The 15514-nt window shown below is 39.0% G+C and overlaps 1 protein-coding gene across 14 annotated transcripts in view; it reads left to right on the top strand.

Annotated features, from left to right (window-relative positions):
* The window catches only part of INPP4B (inositol polyphosphate-4-phosphatase type II B), a 717274-nt gene that overhangs the window by 493656 nt on the left and 208104 nt on the right, over positions 1-15514 (top strand). For all 14 annotated transcript variants that reach the window (XM_073805532.1, XM_073805533.1, XM_033857340.2 and 11 more), the window contains one exon: positions 9094-9205. In XM_073805532.1, coding sequence (XP_073661633.1) covers positions 9094-9205 — 112 coding nt within the window. The remainder of the gene's footprint in view (positions 1-9093; positions 9206-15514) is intronic.

Raw genomic sequence — 15514 nt, forward strand, 5'->3', positions numbered from 1 at the left:
GCAGCTGCACCCTCTTCTGGGGCCAAGAGGTAGGAGAAGAGAGAGAGAAAAAGTAAAGGGCATGCATCCCATGCCCTTGGGATCACAGCTCCAATCAGAGAGGAAACTTTCCCTTCCTCATAATTTTAGGCTTCTGCACTTCCTCCAAGCTGTCACTTTTGTTGCTGCCACCACTGGATTGCTTGGGGGCTGAGACACAAGAGAGTGGGAAAAAAAAGTGATTTCATCATTCTTCTGAGTATTAGGAGACCTCTTTTCTGTTCTTTGAGCCAGAACCAGAGAGTTTCTCTTGGAGCGATCTTTGTCTACACCATGACCATCTCTGGGCTTGGGGCTGTTTTGAGTCTAGATCATGAGATACGAGAGGAGAAAAAATGGTAAACTAATTGCTGGTTCAGTGGCATTTAAAATTCTAATCTTCCCCAGTATTCCCAGCAGTGTTTACTTGGAGTCCTCAAACAGCTGCTCTGTGCATTCTGTCCATGTTTTATAGCTTCATCCAGTGGGTGCAAGAGGGTAGAGTAAGCTTCCTCTATCTTACTTGCAGCATCTTATCTCCCAAAGGGCAGATGATGGTGACCTGTTAACTTGAATGTAATTTTGGTTGCCTGTGAATCCAAGGACATTTACAAGATGCCAAGATGTTTTCTCACCTTGCTGTTGAGGTATATCTTACATTTAAAGAGATGGGTATTTCTTACATTTCAAGAGATAGTTGAACTGTTTAAGGCGCTGGAAATGTCATCTAGCCGTGTGCCCAAGAAGGGGAGGGGGACTAACATTTGCAGTCTTTGCCCTATTTTAAATGTCTATTGCCCCACCCCACCCCCGACCTGCCAAATTCCATAGGGGTGGCCATGTAACTGAGCTCTGGCCACTGGATCGTAAAGAGAGGAAAGCACACCGGTTCTGCGTCTGTCCAATAAGAGTTCCTCCATGCTTTTATCCCCTTCTGCTGTTTGGAGACCTTAGATGCCACAAGGTGAACATGGCAGAGCCTTCATCAGCCTGGTTCCTCAGATCACTGAATAGATGACCTACATTTGCAACCATAGTTAATTTGAAAGTTGCTAAGAAAGTAGATCTTAAAAGTTATCATCACAAGAAAAAAAATTTTTGTAACTGTGTATGGTGATAGAGGTTAACTAGACTTATTGTGATGATCATTTCGTAATATACACAAATATAGAATCACTGTGCTGTATACCCAAAACTAATATACTGCTATATAGCAATTATACTTCAGTAAAAATGTATATTTGAATAACAAATAAAGAGAGAGTTTATATTTTACATTTAGCATTGAATCGTTTCCAACTACAGCTCACTACATATATATATATATATATATATATATATATATATATATGTATGTATATTTAATAGAGTCATGAGGAGGGAAAGATTTCTTTAGCTTATTTGTATTGAGGCAGTTACTCATATTTGGATAGTACTGTTTTCAGCAGTAAAGAGGAATCTACAAGCCAATTAGTCTGAAAAACTGGTAGTCAACGTATCTATGACGTGCTCTTGGAACTTTGTGTCCCGGATGGTATAACAGTTGTACTCATTACCATACACAAAAGCATTTTTTTTTTCTTGCCACGCTTGCAGGATCTTAGTTCCCTGAGCAGGGATTGAACCCAGTGGCGGCAGTGAAAGCGCGGCAGTGAGAGTCCTAACCACTGGACCGCCAGGCAGTTCCCACAAAAGCATTTTTATATTTAAACTTTAAGATCTTTTAATTTTGGACACATAAATCTTGTGAGATAAGTAGAATGGTTTACTACCTTCATATTTTATAGCTCGTAAATCTTAATAGAGGCTGAATTGCCCTCTCATGATCACCTAGTTGTTTACTCTGAAGAGCCAACACCGTAACCAAGGACTTTTGTTACTCAAAGTTCACTGTGCTTTCCATTAAACCATGCTCCATTATTTACTGGTGTGTGATGACACGGATCTGTTTGATCCAAAAATACTGAGCTGTTCATAACTCCGGACAAGTCTTAAAAGACAGTCTACACTTCAAACTCTCTTGGTAGGCATTAGGCAATGTCTAAGGAATTTTGACAGAGAAAATAAAATACAATAGTGATAGCAGGTCTTAAGAAGGAAATCTGACATGGACGGGATGGAAGAGAAAGATTCTGGAAGATGGGAAGTAGGTTCTTCAAGTGTAATGAAAGAAAGTTGGTGAAACTAATTGGGATGTTACCATTGGGAAGGGATACATGTAAGGGGCATTATACAGGAAGAATCAGTAGTGCTTGATGACTTATTGAATGGTAGGGACGAGGCACTGGTAGAGATGGAATATTCTGTGGTTTTGGTCTTTGGGGAATGATATGCTACTGATGTGAGCTGGGGTTTGGGAAGAGGACTACTTAGGTTTCAGGCTTAGAGAGTGTTCAATTATATCAGGACGAAAGGAATTTGGAGTTCTGGAATAGGAAATCAGGTCAGAGTAGGAAATATAGGTTTGTGGTAGATCCTCAAAGATGTGACAATTGAATCCCATAATAATGGACAGAATTTCTGAAGACAAGTTTATAATGAGAAAAGAGGAGAAAACAAAGGACTAAAGCTTCGAGTGTGTAAGCTATAATATTAAGAACTACTGAAAAGTTTTATTTGAATATTAGTTTGAAAGTATCCTATGGCTTCTGAAATTTTTGAAGTTCAGCCAGGATAGAGGTGTGTTCAGGCATGCATACTTAAGTAGAACTCTCACTTCTCTGAGACCAAAGTAAATCTAGCACTGCCAGGTGAATGTATTCACCAGAAAGAGTCAGAATGCACTTAGTTAGTTAGTTAGTGCCACTCGTTTACCGATGACCTTTGCTTATATTTCTGTCCAGGTGAGATTTTCACTTCCCAGTTACATGTCTAGATGGGTTAAATGCCAGGCATGTCTCCAAGATGATGATCCCAGTGCTTAGTCCCAAGACTACTTTATATTCACAAAGCCTAACAGTGCTAATGACGATTTTCTCCTGGATGTTTACAGAGTCATTTGTATCTCTGTGGCATTTCCAAAATAGAGGAGGTATTTACATGTTGCTCTTTAACCTTTCCATAGGATTTTTTTTTTTTTTTTTTTTTTTTTTTTTTTTTGCTCTACTAAGGATGGTACAGTAGGTGGTGAAGAAGTTTAGAGGAAAAGTGTCATTAAATTGTCTTTTGTGGGCTTCCCTGGTGGCGCAGTGGTTGAGAGTCCGCCTGCCAATGCAGGGAACGCGGGTTCGTGCCCCGGTCCGGGAAGATCCCACATGCCGCGGAGTGGCTGGGCCCGTGAGCCATGGCCGCTGAGCCTGCGCGTCTGGAGCCTGTGCCCCGCAGCGGGAGAGGCCACAACAGTGAGAGGCCCGCATACCGCAAGAAAAAAAAAAAAATTGTCTTTTGTTAGAAGACTGTTTCACATCCCTTTTCCTTCAGTCTTCTAAAATGTTTGTAAGTTTTAGCATGTGAAATTGAATATTTCATTAGGAAGCATTAGGGGAGTTATTTTAATTTATTTTTTTTTAAGATTTTTTTTTTTTGATGTGGACCATTTTTAAAGTCTTTATTGAATTTGTTACAATATTGTTCCTGTTTTATGTTTTTGGTGTTTTGGCCGCAAGGCATGTGGGATCTTAGCTCCCCGACCAGGGATCGAACCTCATCCCCTGCATTGGAAGGCAAAGTGTTAACCACTGGATCACCAGCGAAGTCCCAGGGGAGTTATTTTAAAGGAAGATTTTAAAGAAACTTAATCACTAATGTATTATGCATGCTGAAAAACTAAGTGATAAGGAAGTGTAGATTTGCGTTGCTGAAATTTTCCCTTTCTCTGCCTTCCATCTTGTTGGCATGGTTAAATATTTAAGTGTACCTGCTGAGGGAAATAGGAGCTTGATGTTGTGATTGAAATAATGTGGCTGCCATGAACTATTCATCTTTTACTTCTCTTATAGCTCTCTGCATTAAACAATGGTAATGACCTGGCAAGAGAGTGAAATGACATAGTTTTTTTTTTCTTCTTCCTATAGATTGAGATAGTTATTTATTACTGCAGCCTGTTCTTACTGCCATATAAATTGCTAGGAAAGTGTACGAAGACCTCTTTTGTTTCTTAGTTCAGTCAAATTTGTATCCTTGTGAAAGCGCCAAGTTGCAGTGCCATAATGGCAGTAAAATATATACGTATACAGTGGACACTATAAGGAAAACTAGCCCTTGTATTTGACTGTAAGCGTTAAAGTTACTTTCTAGGTTTGGCATGCATTTTGTTTGCTTCATTTGTTTTGGGGAGAGGTTGGAGGGGAAGGTGGGGAGTGAGGAGAAGAGGCTAGGATGTGCCCAAGATTTTCCCCAAGGCTGTATCAGCCCATGATAGCCTATGATGCCTATGATGAGATCAACTGATGGATTCCAACCATGTCAGAGCACGAAGCTTGAGTGCTAATATGATAACTGTCAAAGACCAATTCTTTGTTTTGCAGTAACAGAAACTGAAATCCAGGGAACTGAAGCAATATGTTGTTGATCACATAGCTAGTGAGCAGCTGAGCTGGATGGAGTATTGGTTTTTTGATTCCTAGCCTAGAAGTCTCTTCAATATATCTCCCATGCAGAGAGGATGAATTTCTATTAGATAAAAGTTAGTGCAATTTTGGTGATGAATAATGGTTAAGCAATTAGTAGTAGCCTCCTGAACTTGATGGGTGATTAATTGAAAGCATCATTAATCACTTAAGAATGATTTTTTTCTAAATTTTTTTGAAATCACCTTTGAAACAGCCTTTGGAAACATGAAATAGGTATTTCAGTTGTGACTGTCCTGATTGAAGAGAAGTGTCTTGACTATCCATGCTCTGTGGGTTGTCAGTTGTTACAGAATAAATAGGAAACAGCTTCTACATTTCACATTGCAGTTCACTGACAGGATGACCCATGATTTTGGGTGTCTTGTGTTTAGTTCTTAAGTTTATAACCTGAATTCCCCATTCTGTCTCCCACAAATCTCAGGGGAAGAAGCATGATTTAGGGTACTCAGAGATTCTTATCCAAAATGGTTTGTGAAAAAAAAAAAGGTTTTAGAATCTCTCTAGTGTCCCTATATCTAATGTGACACAGAGGCACAGTGAGCAAATGCTTTTAGAAAGGATGGCACTGATAGACCTGCTCAACGTAGGGTTCCCACGAACGTTCAATTTGTAAAAAAACAAACACAATATCTGTGAAGCTCCAAAAAAGCAAAGCACAATAAAATAAAGCACAATAAAACAAGATATGCCTGTATTTAAAAAGCAGCCAGAAGCTTTTTTAAAGGGAATAAATAAAGCTAGAGTTCGGAAGCTTACTCCCATACTCCCATGGTGCATTGCTTCTTCATCTACCTTTGGCACTTTGAAAGGTTCACTTTGTATTGTAACTGGTTATAAACTTGTGTGCTTTGCACTTCTAGGAATGTAAGCTTTATAACATCATCTGTCATTACTAAGTCTTTGTACCTCTAATGAGCACTTAATCACTCTTGAAATGCATGTGTCCTGAAATCCTATAATCTTTTACTATAGTCTTAGATGCCCATTTTAGTAAAATTTCTAAAGAGAATTGAATGAACTATAATACATTAATGACAATAGCAATTCTGTTGATACTGCTACTACTACTACTGGGATGAAGCGGGGGTAGGAAGAAGCACTTATTTTGTGTAAGTCATTGTGCTGAGAACTTGACATAAATCGTGTCACAATGTAATCCTTAAAACAAAATTATCATCTCCATTTTACAAAGTTTCACATGGTTAAGTGTCTTGTCCAAGGTCATGAAGCTAGCAGATAACTCAAACTCCTGAGTTCACACTTTTAACTGTTATTGCATGTGTTGGTTTATTACCCAGTCCTGGGAGAGGGTGTGATAAATCTATCCTCTCATTCAAATCATTATGACATTATTTGCTTTAGTCAATGAAAAAATTTGAAACATTAAACCTAAGCTTTGTATACCTAGAAATTAAGCTCAGTTTGCTCCAGCAAAAATTTTACACAATGCCTATGAGAAAAAAAAGTGTCTTTAATTGTTATTGAGTATCAGTTTGGGGGAAAAAGAAGTCTGCAAATTTCTAGAAAAACCTGTGAGTAGAACCAGGGCTTTTATTAAAATATCTGTTTCACTATCGGGTACTAAAGAATTGTACAGAGATATGTCAAATCATGATTTATGACAAGTTATTATGTCATTTCAAGTAGGAAAATGGTATAATTAATTGTTAAAATCATCCCAGAATTGAAGCTAATGTAGTTTTTTACAAAATCATAGATTATACTGTCATCTGTATACACATCTTCTTTGTAATGAATGCTTAAGTTTTCTGTTAATTTAAAATAATTGAGTCAATATTATGATTTACACTGACTTAAAAATCACCAAGAAGCATTTTATTTTATATTTTAGTAAGAACCTTAATATACTATTTAAGTAAACCACTTGTATTTTTCTATGTACATAATCTTTATTTTATTACATTATGACATTAGCTATGTATATGTCACCAGAGTTTTTCTATTTTGGTTTTCTTAAAATCATAATTCAAAAGATGTGTTTAAATTTGTACTTTATATATTTTGAGAAAAATCTTCCTATGATCTGGTAACAATTGGGTTTCCTTTTTGCCTAACTTATTGTTTTAATTAGCATTTTAGTAAACTACTTATACTAATTTTCCTATTCCTCTTTTCTGACACCTCCAGTAATAAAATAGTGACATTTTGAAGGAATTGGTTGAAAGACACCGTTCATATTCAGATTAAAGTTAAACACAAATTTAAAAAATGAAGCAACTGACAAAGGATTAATCTCCAAAATTTACAAGCAGCTCATGCAGCTCACTATCAAAAAAACAAACAACCCAATCCAAAAATGGGCAGAAGACCTAAATAGACATTTCTCCAAAGAAGATACACAGATTGCCAACAAACACATGAAAGGATGCTCAACATCACTGATCATTAGAGAAATGCAAATCAAAACTACAATGAGGTATCACTTCACACCAGTCAGAATGGCCATCATCAAAAAATCTACAAACAATAAATGCTGGAGAGGGTGTGGAGAAAAGGGAGCCCTCTTGCACTGTTGGTGGGAATGTAAATTGATACAGCCACCATGGAGAACAGTATGGAGCTTCCTTAAAAATCTAACAATAGAACTACCATACGACCCAGCAATCCCACTACTGGGCATATACTCTGAGAAAACCATAATTCAAAAAGAGTTATGTACCCAAATGTTCATTGCATCTCTATTTACAATAGTCAGGACATGGAAGCAACCTAAGTGTCCATCAACAGATGAATGGATAAAGAAGATGTGGCACATATATATGGTGGAATATTACGCAGCAATAAAAAGAAATGAAATTGAGTTATTTGTAGTGAGGTGGATGGACCTACAGTCTGTCATACAGAGTGAAGTTAAGTCAGAAAGAGAAAAACAAATACCATATGCTAACACATAACACATATATATATGCTAACATATATATATGGAATCTAAAAAAGAAAAAAGAAAAAAAATTGTTATAAAGAACTTAGGGGCAGGACAGGAATAAAGATGCAGACGTGGAGAATGAACTTGAGGATATGGGGAGGGGGAAGGGTAAGCTGGGACGAAGTGAGAGAGTGGCATGGACTTATATATACTACCAAATGTAAAATAGATAGCTAGTGGGAAGCAGCCGCATAGCACAGGGAGATCAGCTCAGTGCTTTGTGACCACCTAGAGGGGTGGAATAGGGAGCGTGGGAGGGAGGGAGACGCAAGAGGGAGGGTATATGGGGATATATGTATATGTATTGCTGATTCACTTTGTTATACAGCAGAAACTAACACACCATTGTAAAGCAATTATACTCCAATAAAGATGTTAAAAAAAACAAAGTTGGGGAAGGGCCAGTGGATGGATGAAACAAGAAAGGCAGAATGCTGGGAATTGTTGAAGGTGGGTGGTGATGGGTATGTGGAGGTTCACTGTACTCACCTCGACTTTGATGTGTGTTTGGAAATTTCCATAATAAAAAATTTTTTTTCAAAAAGAATATAAAATGACTAAATAAAGAAAATGAAGTGTCGCTTGGTCAATTAGGCTTAGATATAGGTTACAGCAACACCCCATACCAATGGGTGACTTGCTACCTATCTTAAAAAAAGGTGCAAGGGAAGAATATCATTATGTATTACAGTGTTCCCATGACATGATGCCAACATTTATTCTGTATATTTTCTTGCCCAGAAAAGAAAATTTGAGAATCTTAAAGGATGGTGGTTGTTAATTTTATTTTAGGTTTTCATTATTATTGTCATAAAGTTTGTATGTTGATGACAGTGATGATGAGGAAAATCTTAATAATAAAATTTTCATCATCATTGAGTTGAGAAGAGTTGTTCAATGACCAACAGACTTAAAGAAGATAAAAACCTGGGTTTCTGGCTTTGCCAGTTTGTTTCCATGCATGAGTCTTTCTATCTTCATGAATCTCAGTTTCTTTATCTGAAAAAGTAATGGGTCATCCTAAATGATCTCGGTGGTTAATTTCTGTCTTCATGTACTGTGATTTTCTGATGTTTGCTGGGAGAGAATCTTCTTTACCTGGTCTCTGAGAAAGAAAAATGAAAAGGCACAAAATCAGATGTTATAGCCGATGGCCGGGTCATAGAGGAATATAGGGTTATCTGTACTCTCTTCTGTTTTATTCAGCTGTAGTTTCTGTAATAGATGAGCACAATATCCCATGCGATTGGTATAGAGGAGCCATGGCTGATGCCGTTGTAGTGACAAGGGGTTACCAAACAGGGCACGGATCCATGATCTTGGCGGCTCCTCCTGAGAGCCGTGAGATGGTTTAACCTTCATGAGGTAGCTTCGTGCACTTACCACACCAATTCGTGATTCTAGTAACAGGTTTCAATGTATTTTAAGCAGATTTGTTTATTACAAGCAACGCAGGTGAAGAGCGGTGTTAGTGGTTTTCAGAAACAAACATGTTTGGACATACTTTCAGGGAAGAGATGATTCTCACCTTTCCGCTTCCTTTATTTTTGATTGCAGAACTTCAGATGGTGGCAAGGTTGTTGGCACCATACAAGTCAGTGTCGTGAAGATGGGGGAGATTGAGGATGGGGAAGCCGACCACATCACGACAGATGTGCAGGGACAAAAGGTAGGGTCCCAGTCAGCTCACTGCACAGATTAAATTAGAAACGATCAGCTTTGCCAGCTGCCTGGATCGCCACTACCTCTGTGGGGTATGAAATCTCATTATTCCAAAGCTAAATGAGAAATCAGCTTTGGAATGGGAGTACCGTAAGTGTGTCTCATCCTCGTAACCCGACAGCCTATTTGCATGGAACTGTGCAAAGCCATGCACCATTCAAAACACCATTCTCTTTGTAGCTGGCTCCCATGTGGACACAACCTCTTCTCAGTTCAAAAAAAAAGTATTGATCACTGTTGCATCCTGCCATAATTAACCCTATGTGAGATGCACAGAAGATTCTGGAAGGCCTATTGCCAAAAGTAACCACTTCTCCGCTCTCGAAATTCTCTTTGGAAAGAGATGCAGTTTGAATTTGGATTTCGTTTTTATGTGAAGGAGGACAGATTTAACAACTTTGTGCCTTGTGAAATTGCAGAGAGAGAAGCAGGAAGTAGTAAACGGTGGAGGGGGAGCTCTGCTTGAGGAGCGATGCCAGCTGGGAGCGAAGCAGCTTCCTTGAAGGCCAGGATAAAAACCCCAGTATTATCAATATCCAGGGCTTTTACTTGTTTTCTACTTTCTTTTCTTTAAGAGAGAGACTTGATATAAGTATTAGTCTAAAGTTCTGTCTTAGGAATGTGATTGCCTGTTTTACTGAGACGCAGGGGACAGATTTACGAACTGCTAATAGTTTTTTTTTTTTTTTTCCCCAGGGAAATGAATTTGTTTGTGTACTAGAATGCCTACCTTTTCATAAATGAGCATTTTTTTAATGACAAGGTCTATTGTGACCTATTTTCTGGCTTAGTGTTGCTTATCTGGGAGCATATTTTAATTTCTGGTACATCTACATGGGAGACGGTGCAGTGCTTATCTGACACTTAACAAATCATTAACTTTACCAAAATAAATAAAATCTAAACTGCCTTTCAAAAAAATATTGTTCTTGCCCAGCATAGGCTAGGGTCTTACCGCGTCCCCAAGCCTCATTCTTCTCTGTTCCCTACTATCCCTCAGAATAAAATCCAGGTCACGAACACATTCCAGTGAGGACCAATGTCTGAATCAGGTTGCTTGCAAATGTCAGGGCCATGGTGATGTCATGCAGCAGAGCGTTTTAGGATGTGTGTATTCAAGATTCTTGCCTTGTGGATGGCTCTGTCCTTCAACCCTTGTTAGCTCTGGAGTTCTACGCAAGACTCCTATTAGTCACCACCACATGGATGCTTATACTACAAAGATTAAGGAGGGAGGATCTGTAAGCTAAGAAGGTGGGAAGGGTGTGGGAGACGGGGACAGAATGAACTAAGCGCATGCGCTAGGAGACCAGGAGCTAAAACACTTCCCATCTCAAAGCAGGCCTGCTTTCCCTGTTCCCAGTCTATTACCAGCCACCTCTCTATTTTTCTCAAAGCTGGCTCACCCCTTGACTCCTTTACAACGTTGCTATTATGGGGTAGCACAAACTGAATCATATTCTTTTCATAAATGGAGAACTTGACACCCAGGAATATGCCCCACCAAAGTTGTACATAATGTTTCTGACTTAGTAATGTGAACTTAAAAATAAAGACTTAACTGAGCCGTTCTAGAAATAGGAGGTGGTAGTGTCAGCAAGTACCTTGTAGGAGTCATAAGTGTACTAAAATGGTAAACCCTTAAAGCAGTGTTGGTTTTAGCTCTGTCCTATCTGGATTCTTAGTAAACCTTGACCTCTTGTGAAGTGTTTCATAGTTACTTATAAACCCTACTGGCAATCCCTGGGAATAGTCATGAAGGACATGTAATAAGGTCCACTATGCATGGTATTTCGAAGAGTTATGTGGAAATAACTTTATCTTGGTGTTTTTCAAAGCGTGGTCAGAATCATCAGAGGTGTTTGTTAGAAATTCAAATGTGGGGACCCTTTTGCAGATCTGCTAAATCAGAATCTCTATGAAGTGTATTAACACAATCTGTTACTAATAGTGATTTAAGTCCTGAAGTTAGTCAATGGCTGAAATATATGAAAAGACAAAGTAACTGAAATGGAGGTTATCCCTAAAACAACATCCGTCTCACTGGTTTGTGTGAATGGGGGAGAAAGAAATGGTACTACTCTTAAAACCATAGTCATGTATTGAGTGACACAGGCTATCTCTCATTTATAAGGAGCAGCAAAAAGGTTCATACCTATGTTTATCAGCTTGGGCTGTCATAATAAAATACCATAGACATAAACAATGGAAATTTATTTTCTCACAGTTTTGATCTTACGAAGTCCCAGATCATGGTGTCAGATGATTCAGTTCCTGGTGAATGCTCTCTTCCTGGCTTCCAGATTTCTCGCTGTGTCCTCACAAGGCTTTTCCTTGGCACAGATGCACAGAGAGAGAGAGGGAGAGAGAGAGTGAACTCTGGTGTCTTCTCCTCTTCTTGTAAAGGACACCAGCCCTAGCATTAGGGTCCTACTCTTATGACCTCATTTAACCTTAATTACCTCCGTAAACGTCTTATCTCCAAATACAGTTACGTGGGACATTGGGACTTCAACATATGAGTCTGAGGAACACAATTCAGTTCATAACAATACCCCGATATAAAATATTACATTTTAATCTTGACTCTTACATTACCTCCAGAGCATGGAATAAAATATAAATGAGGGCTTCCCTGGTGGCACAGCGGTTGAGAATCTGCCTGCTAATGCAGGGGACACGAGTTCGAGCCCTGGTCTGGGAAGATCCCACATGCCACGGAGCAGCTAGGCCCGTGAGCCACAACTACTGAGCCTGCGCGTCTGGAGCCTGTGCTCTGCAACAAGAGAGGCCACGACAGTGAGAGGCCCGCGCACCGCGATGAAGAGTGGCCCCCGCTTGCCACAGCTAGAGAAAACCCTCGCACAGAAACGAAGACCCAACACAGCCAAAAAAAATAAATAAATAAAAATAAATTAAAAGAAGCTTCAACATTAAAAAAAAATGACAAAGGAAAAAACATTTTAAAAAAATATAAATGAAAATCCAAACTCTTTCCTCTCACATACATTTACTTACTTGTTTCCTAAAACCATATTATTATGTACTTTTTATCAAGGGAAACTTGTACAGAGGGTCATTCACCATATTATACTGGTTCAAACTTCTATTTCATACGTACATACATAGAAATAGAACACAGCGTGTTAAAATCACGTAGCAGTAGAAAGAAAAATTCACAAAAGGCCTACAAACATCATCCTTTTACAAAGCTAACATATTAGGTGAAATATCACATTAGGTACCAAGCTTTTTGTTTTTAATTTTGGGGTCATCTTTGACTCCTTTCTGCCTCTCATACCTACAGTCAGTATGTCAGCAAATCCTGTTGATTTTGACCTCTGAATAAATCTAGAACCCAGCAACTCGTGAGCCCTTCACTATAAACAACATTGTCTATCACCTAGATTTTTGCAGTGGTCTCTTAAACGTCTCCCTGACTCCCTCCATCCTCTTTCCCTGACCTCCCCCGCCACCATCATAGTCCGTTATCAGCACAGCACTTAGTAAAATGTAATGCGGATGTTGTCATTCCTCCAATGGCCTCTCATCTTCCTGAAAGTATAAACCCAAATTCTCACTTCAGGTCCTCTAAGTGTTGGCCCCCTTCATGTCCTTCACCTCCTCCTCTCCTCCTCATTTTTATTCATTTCAGTCCAGTCACATTATCTTCTTTGCTGCGCCTTGAACAGTCCAGGTATATTTCCAAACTGGGTCCTTAAACTTTGTTATTCAGTCGGCCTGTGAAGCATTTTTCCCAGTAACTGTGCTTCACTCCCTCACTTCCTCTGATCTTTCTACAAAATCACTTTCTCACCAAAGGCTTCTCTGCCACCATATCTAAAACTGCAATGCCTACCCAAAACTCTGTCTCTCTTCTCTGCATTATTTTTGTCCTTAGTACTTATCACTGTCCAACATTATATATCTTTTTAGTTTATCTCATATACTGTTTATTTCCCTCATTAGAATTAAACTTCCTGAGGGCAAGATATTTGTCTATTTTGTCCTCTCTTTTACCCTCAGCTCCCAGAACAGAGCCTGACACGAAAAAAATGAATGAGTGAATAAATGAAGTCAATTTTACTTTGAAGAAATTAAATCCAAAATTGTCTCCTAGAAGGGAAAATATTTGGCTACCTATAGCACTGTACAAACTGACCAGTCAATAAATAAAGCATGTAATAAGGATGTAGTGAAGAGTGTAGGATTATGAAGGAAAGAAGAAGAAATTAAATTTTAAAAAACCTTTGAAATAAGTAGTCAAGAAAAAATGCTACTGAGGAAAGGAGAACCAGGAAACAGAATCATCAAGTGAGGTGACAGATGAGAAAACTCATGTAAGTAAAAGCCAACAGGATCAACTGAGAGAGCCCAGTTCACCACTTTGCCTGCCCCAGAGATGCCTGGGCCTCTTGTTAGGGCAGGAGGGTTAACAATCCTCTGGTGAGGCTGGTTAAACCCAGCTCCTGCCTCGTCTTCCCCTTTTGTCTAATGTCTATATTATATTTGAACGTTGCAGAGTACTAATGATCAAAGTGGTAGTGATTTCTTCAAAAAGAAGGAAAATGCCTTACTTATTAATGACCATGGCAAAAATGGTATAAGTGGAGTAATAATGTCTCCCTTCGACTATGAAGCTAACCCAGCTAGTCTTTTGATGACCTGCTGCCCTTAGGTTATTTTGACCCCATACTTAGAAGAGGTGTTTTAAGTGGACTTTCATCAGACTTAATCAGGGAAAAACTAGAGTCCTTGTGTAGCTAAGGACCAGTCTCAAAAGGTTTCCTCCCTTTATCTACCCTAAATATAAAAGTTGAAAATTATATAACAGGCCCTACTTATCTTTATAGAATATTAAAAGGCATATAATATTCATCATTCATTCATCAAACAATACTACATTTTATGTTCTAGGCATTGGACTAGTTTCTGCGTATTCAGCAATGAACCAAATAGACACGGATGCCACCTTCTGGGGAAGTAACAGTAAAAAAGAAAGTAATATACTGTTGATCAGATGGTGCTGTGTTCTATAGGAAAAATAAGACAGAGTGCAAGGACTAGGGAGTGCTGGGCTGTGGCCTTCTTAAACTGGATGGTCAAGGATAGATTCACTGGTAATGTGATATTTGAGCTGAAACGTGCAAGAAAGAAGGGAACAAGACGTGGATATCTGAAAGGAATAGGAATTGTAGACAGAGTGAAGAGCAAGAGCAAAGGTCTTGAGGAGACAAGATGCTTGTGGTGTTGAAGGAGCAGCAAGGAGGCCAGTGTGGTTGGAACTGAGGGGTCAAAGAGCAGAGTGGTAGGAGTTGAGGACAGAGGTTCATGGGGCAGGGAAGACCAACCCCCATGAAGGTGTTAGACTCTGGGCTATGTGTAAAGACAGTTGAGGAGCTGTGAGTATAGGTATAAAATCTGATTCATGTTTAAGGGGACTGTTCCAGCTGCTGTGTTGACTAGGGCCTGAAAGGAGGCAAGGACAGAAGAATGGAGTCTGATTATTGTGAAGATTCAGGGAAGAAGTGCAGATGAGCTGGATCAGGGTGTGACTGATGTAGAAAGTGAGACGTGGCCAGACTCCAGGGGGAAAGGCTACCAAAAAAAAAGAATTACCATTTTCTCAGAAACAAATGGACATTTCTCCAAAGTAGACATACAGATGGCCAACAAACACATGAAAAGGTACTCAATCACTAACCATTAAGGAAATACAAATCAAAACCACAATGAGGTATCACCTCACACCTGTCAGAATGGCCATCATCAAAAAATCTAGAAACAATAAATGCTGGAGAGAGTGTGGAGAAAAGGGAACACTCTTGCACTGCTGGTTGGTGGGAATGTGAATTGGTACAGCCACTATGGAGAACAGTATGGAGGTTCCTTAAAAAACTACAAATAGAACTACCATATGACCCAGCAATCCCACGACTGGGCATATACCCTGAGAAAACCATAATTCAAAAAGAGTCATGTACCACAATGTTCATTGCAGCTCTATTTAAAATAGCCAGAACGTGGAAGCAACCTAAGTGTTCTTTGACTGATGAATGGATAAAGAAGATGTGGCACATATATACAATGGAATATTACTCAGCCATAAAAAGAAACGAAATTGAGTTATTTGTAATGAGCTGGATGGACCTAGAGTCTGTCATACAGAGTGAAGTAAGTCAGAAAGAGAAAAACAAATACCATATGCTAACGGACATATATGGAATCTAAAAAAACGATACTGATGAATCTAGTG

This window comes from Tursiops truncatus, chromosome 5 (assembly GCF_011762595.2).
Source record: "Tursiops truncatus isolate mTurTru1 chromosome 5, mTurTru1.mat.Y, whole genome shotgun sequence".
Classification (NCBI taxonomy): Eukaryota; Metazoa; Chordata; class Mammalia; order Artiodactyla; family Delphinidae; genus Tursiops; species Tursiops truncatus.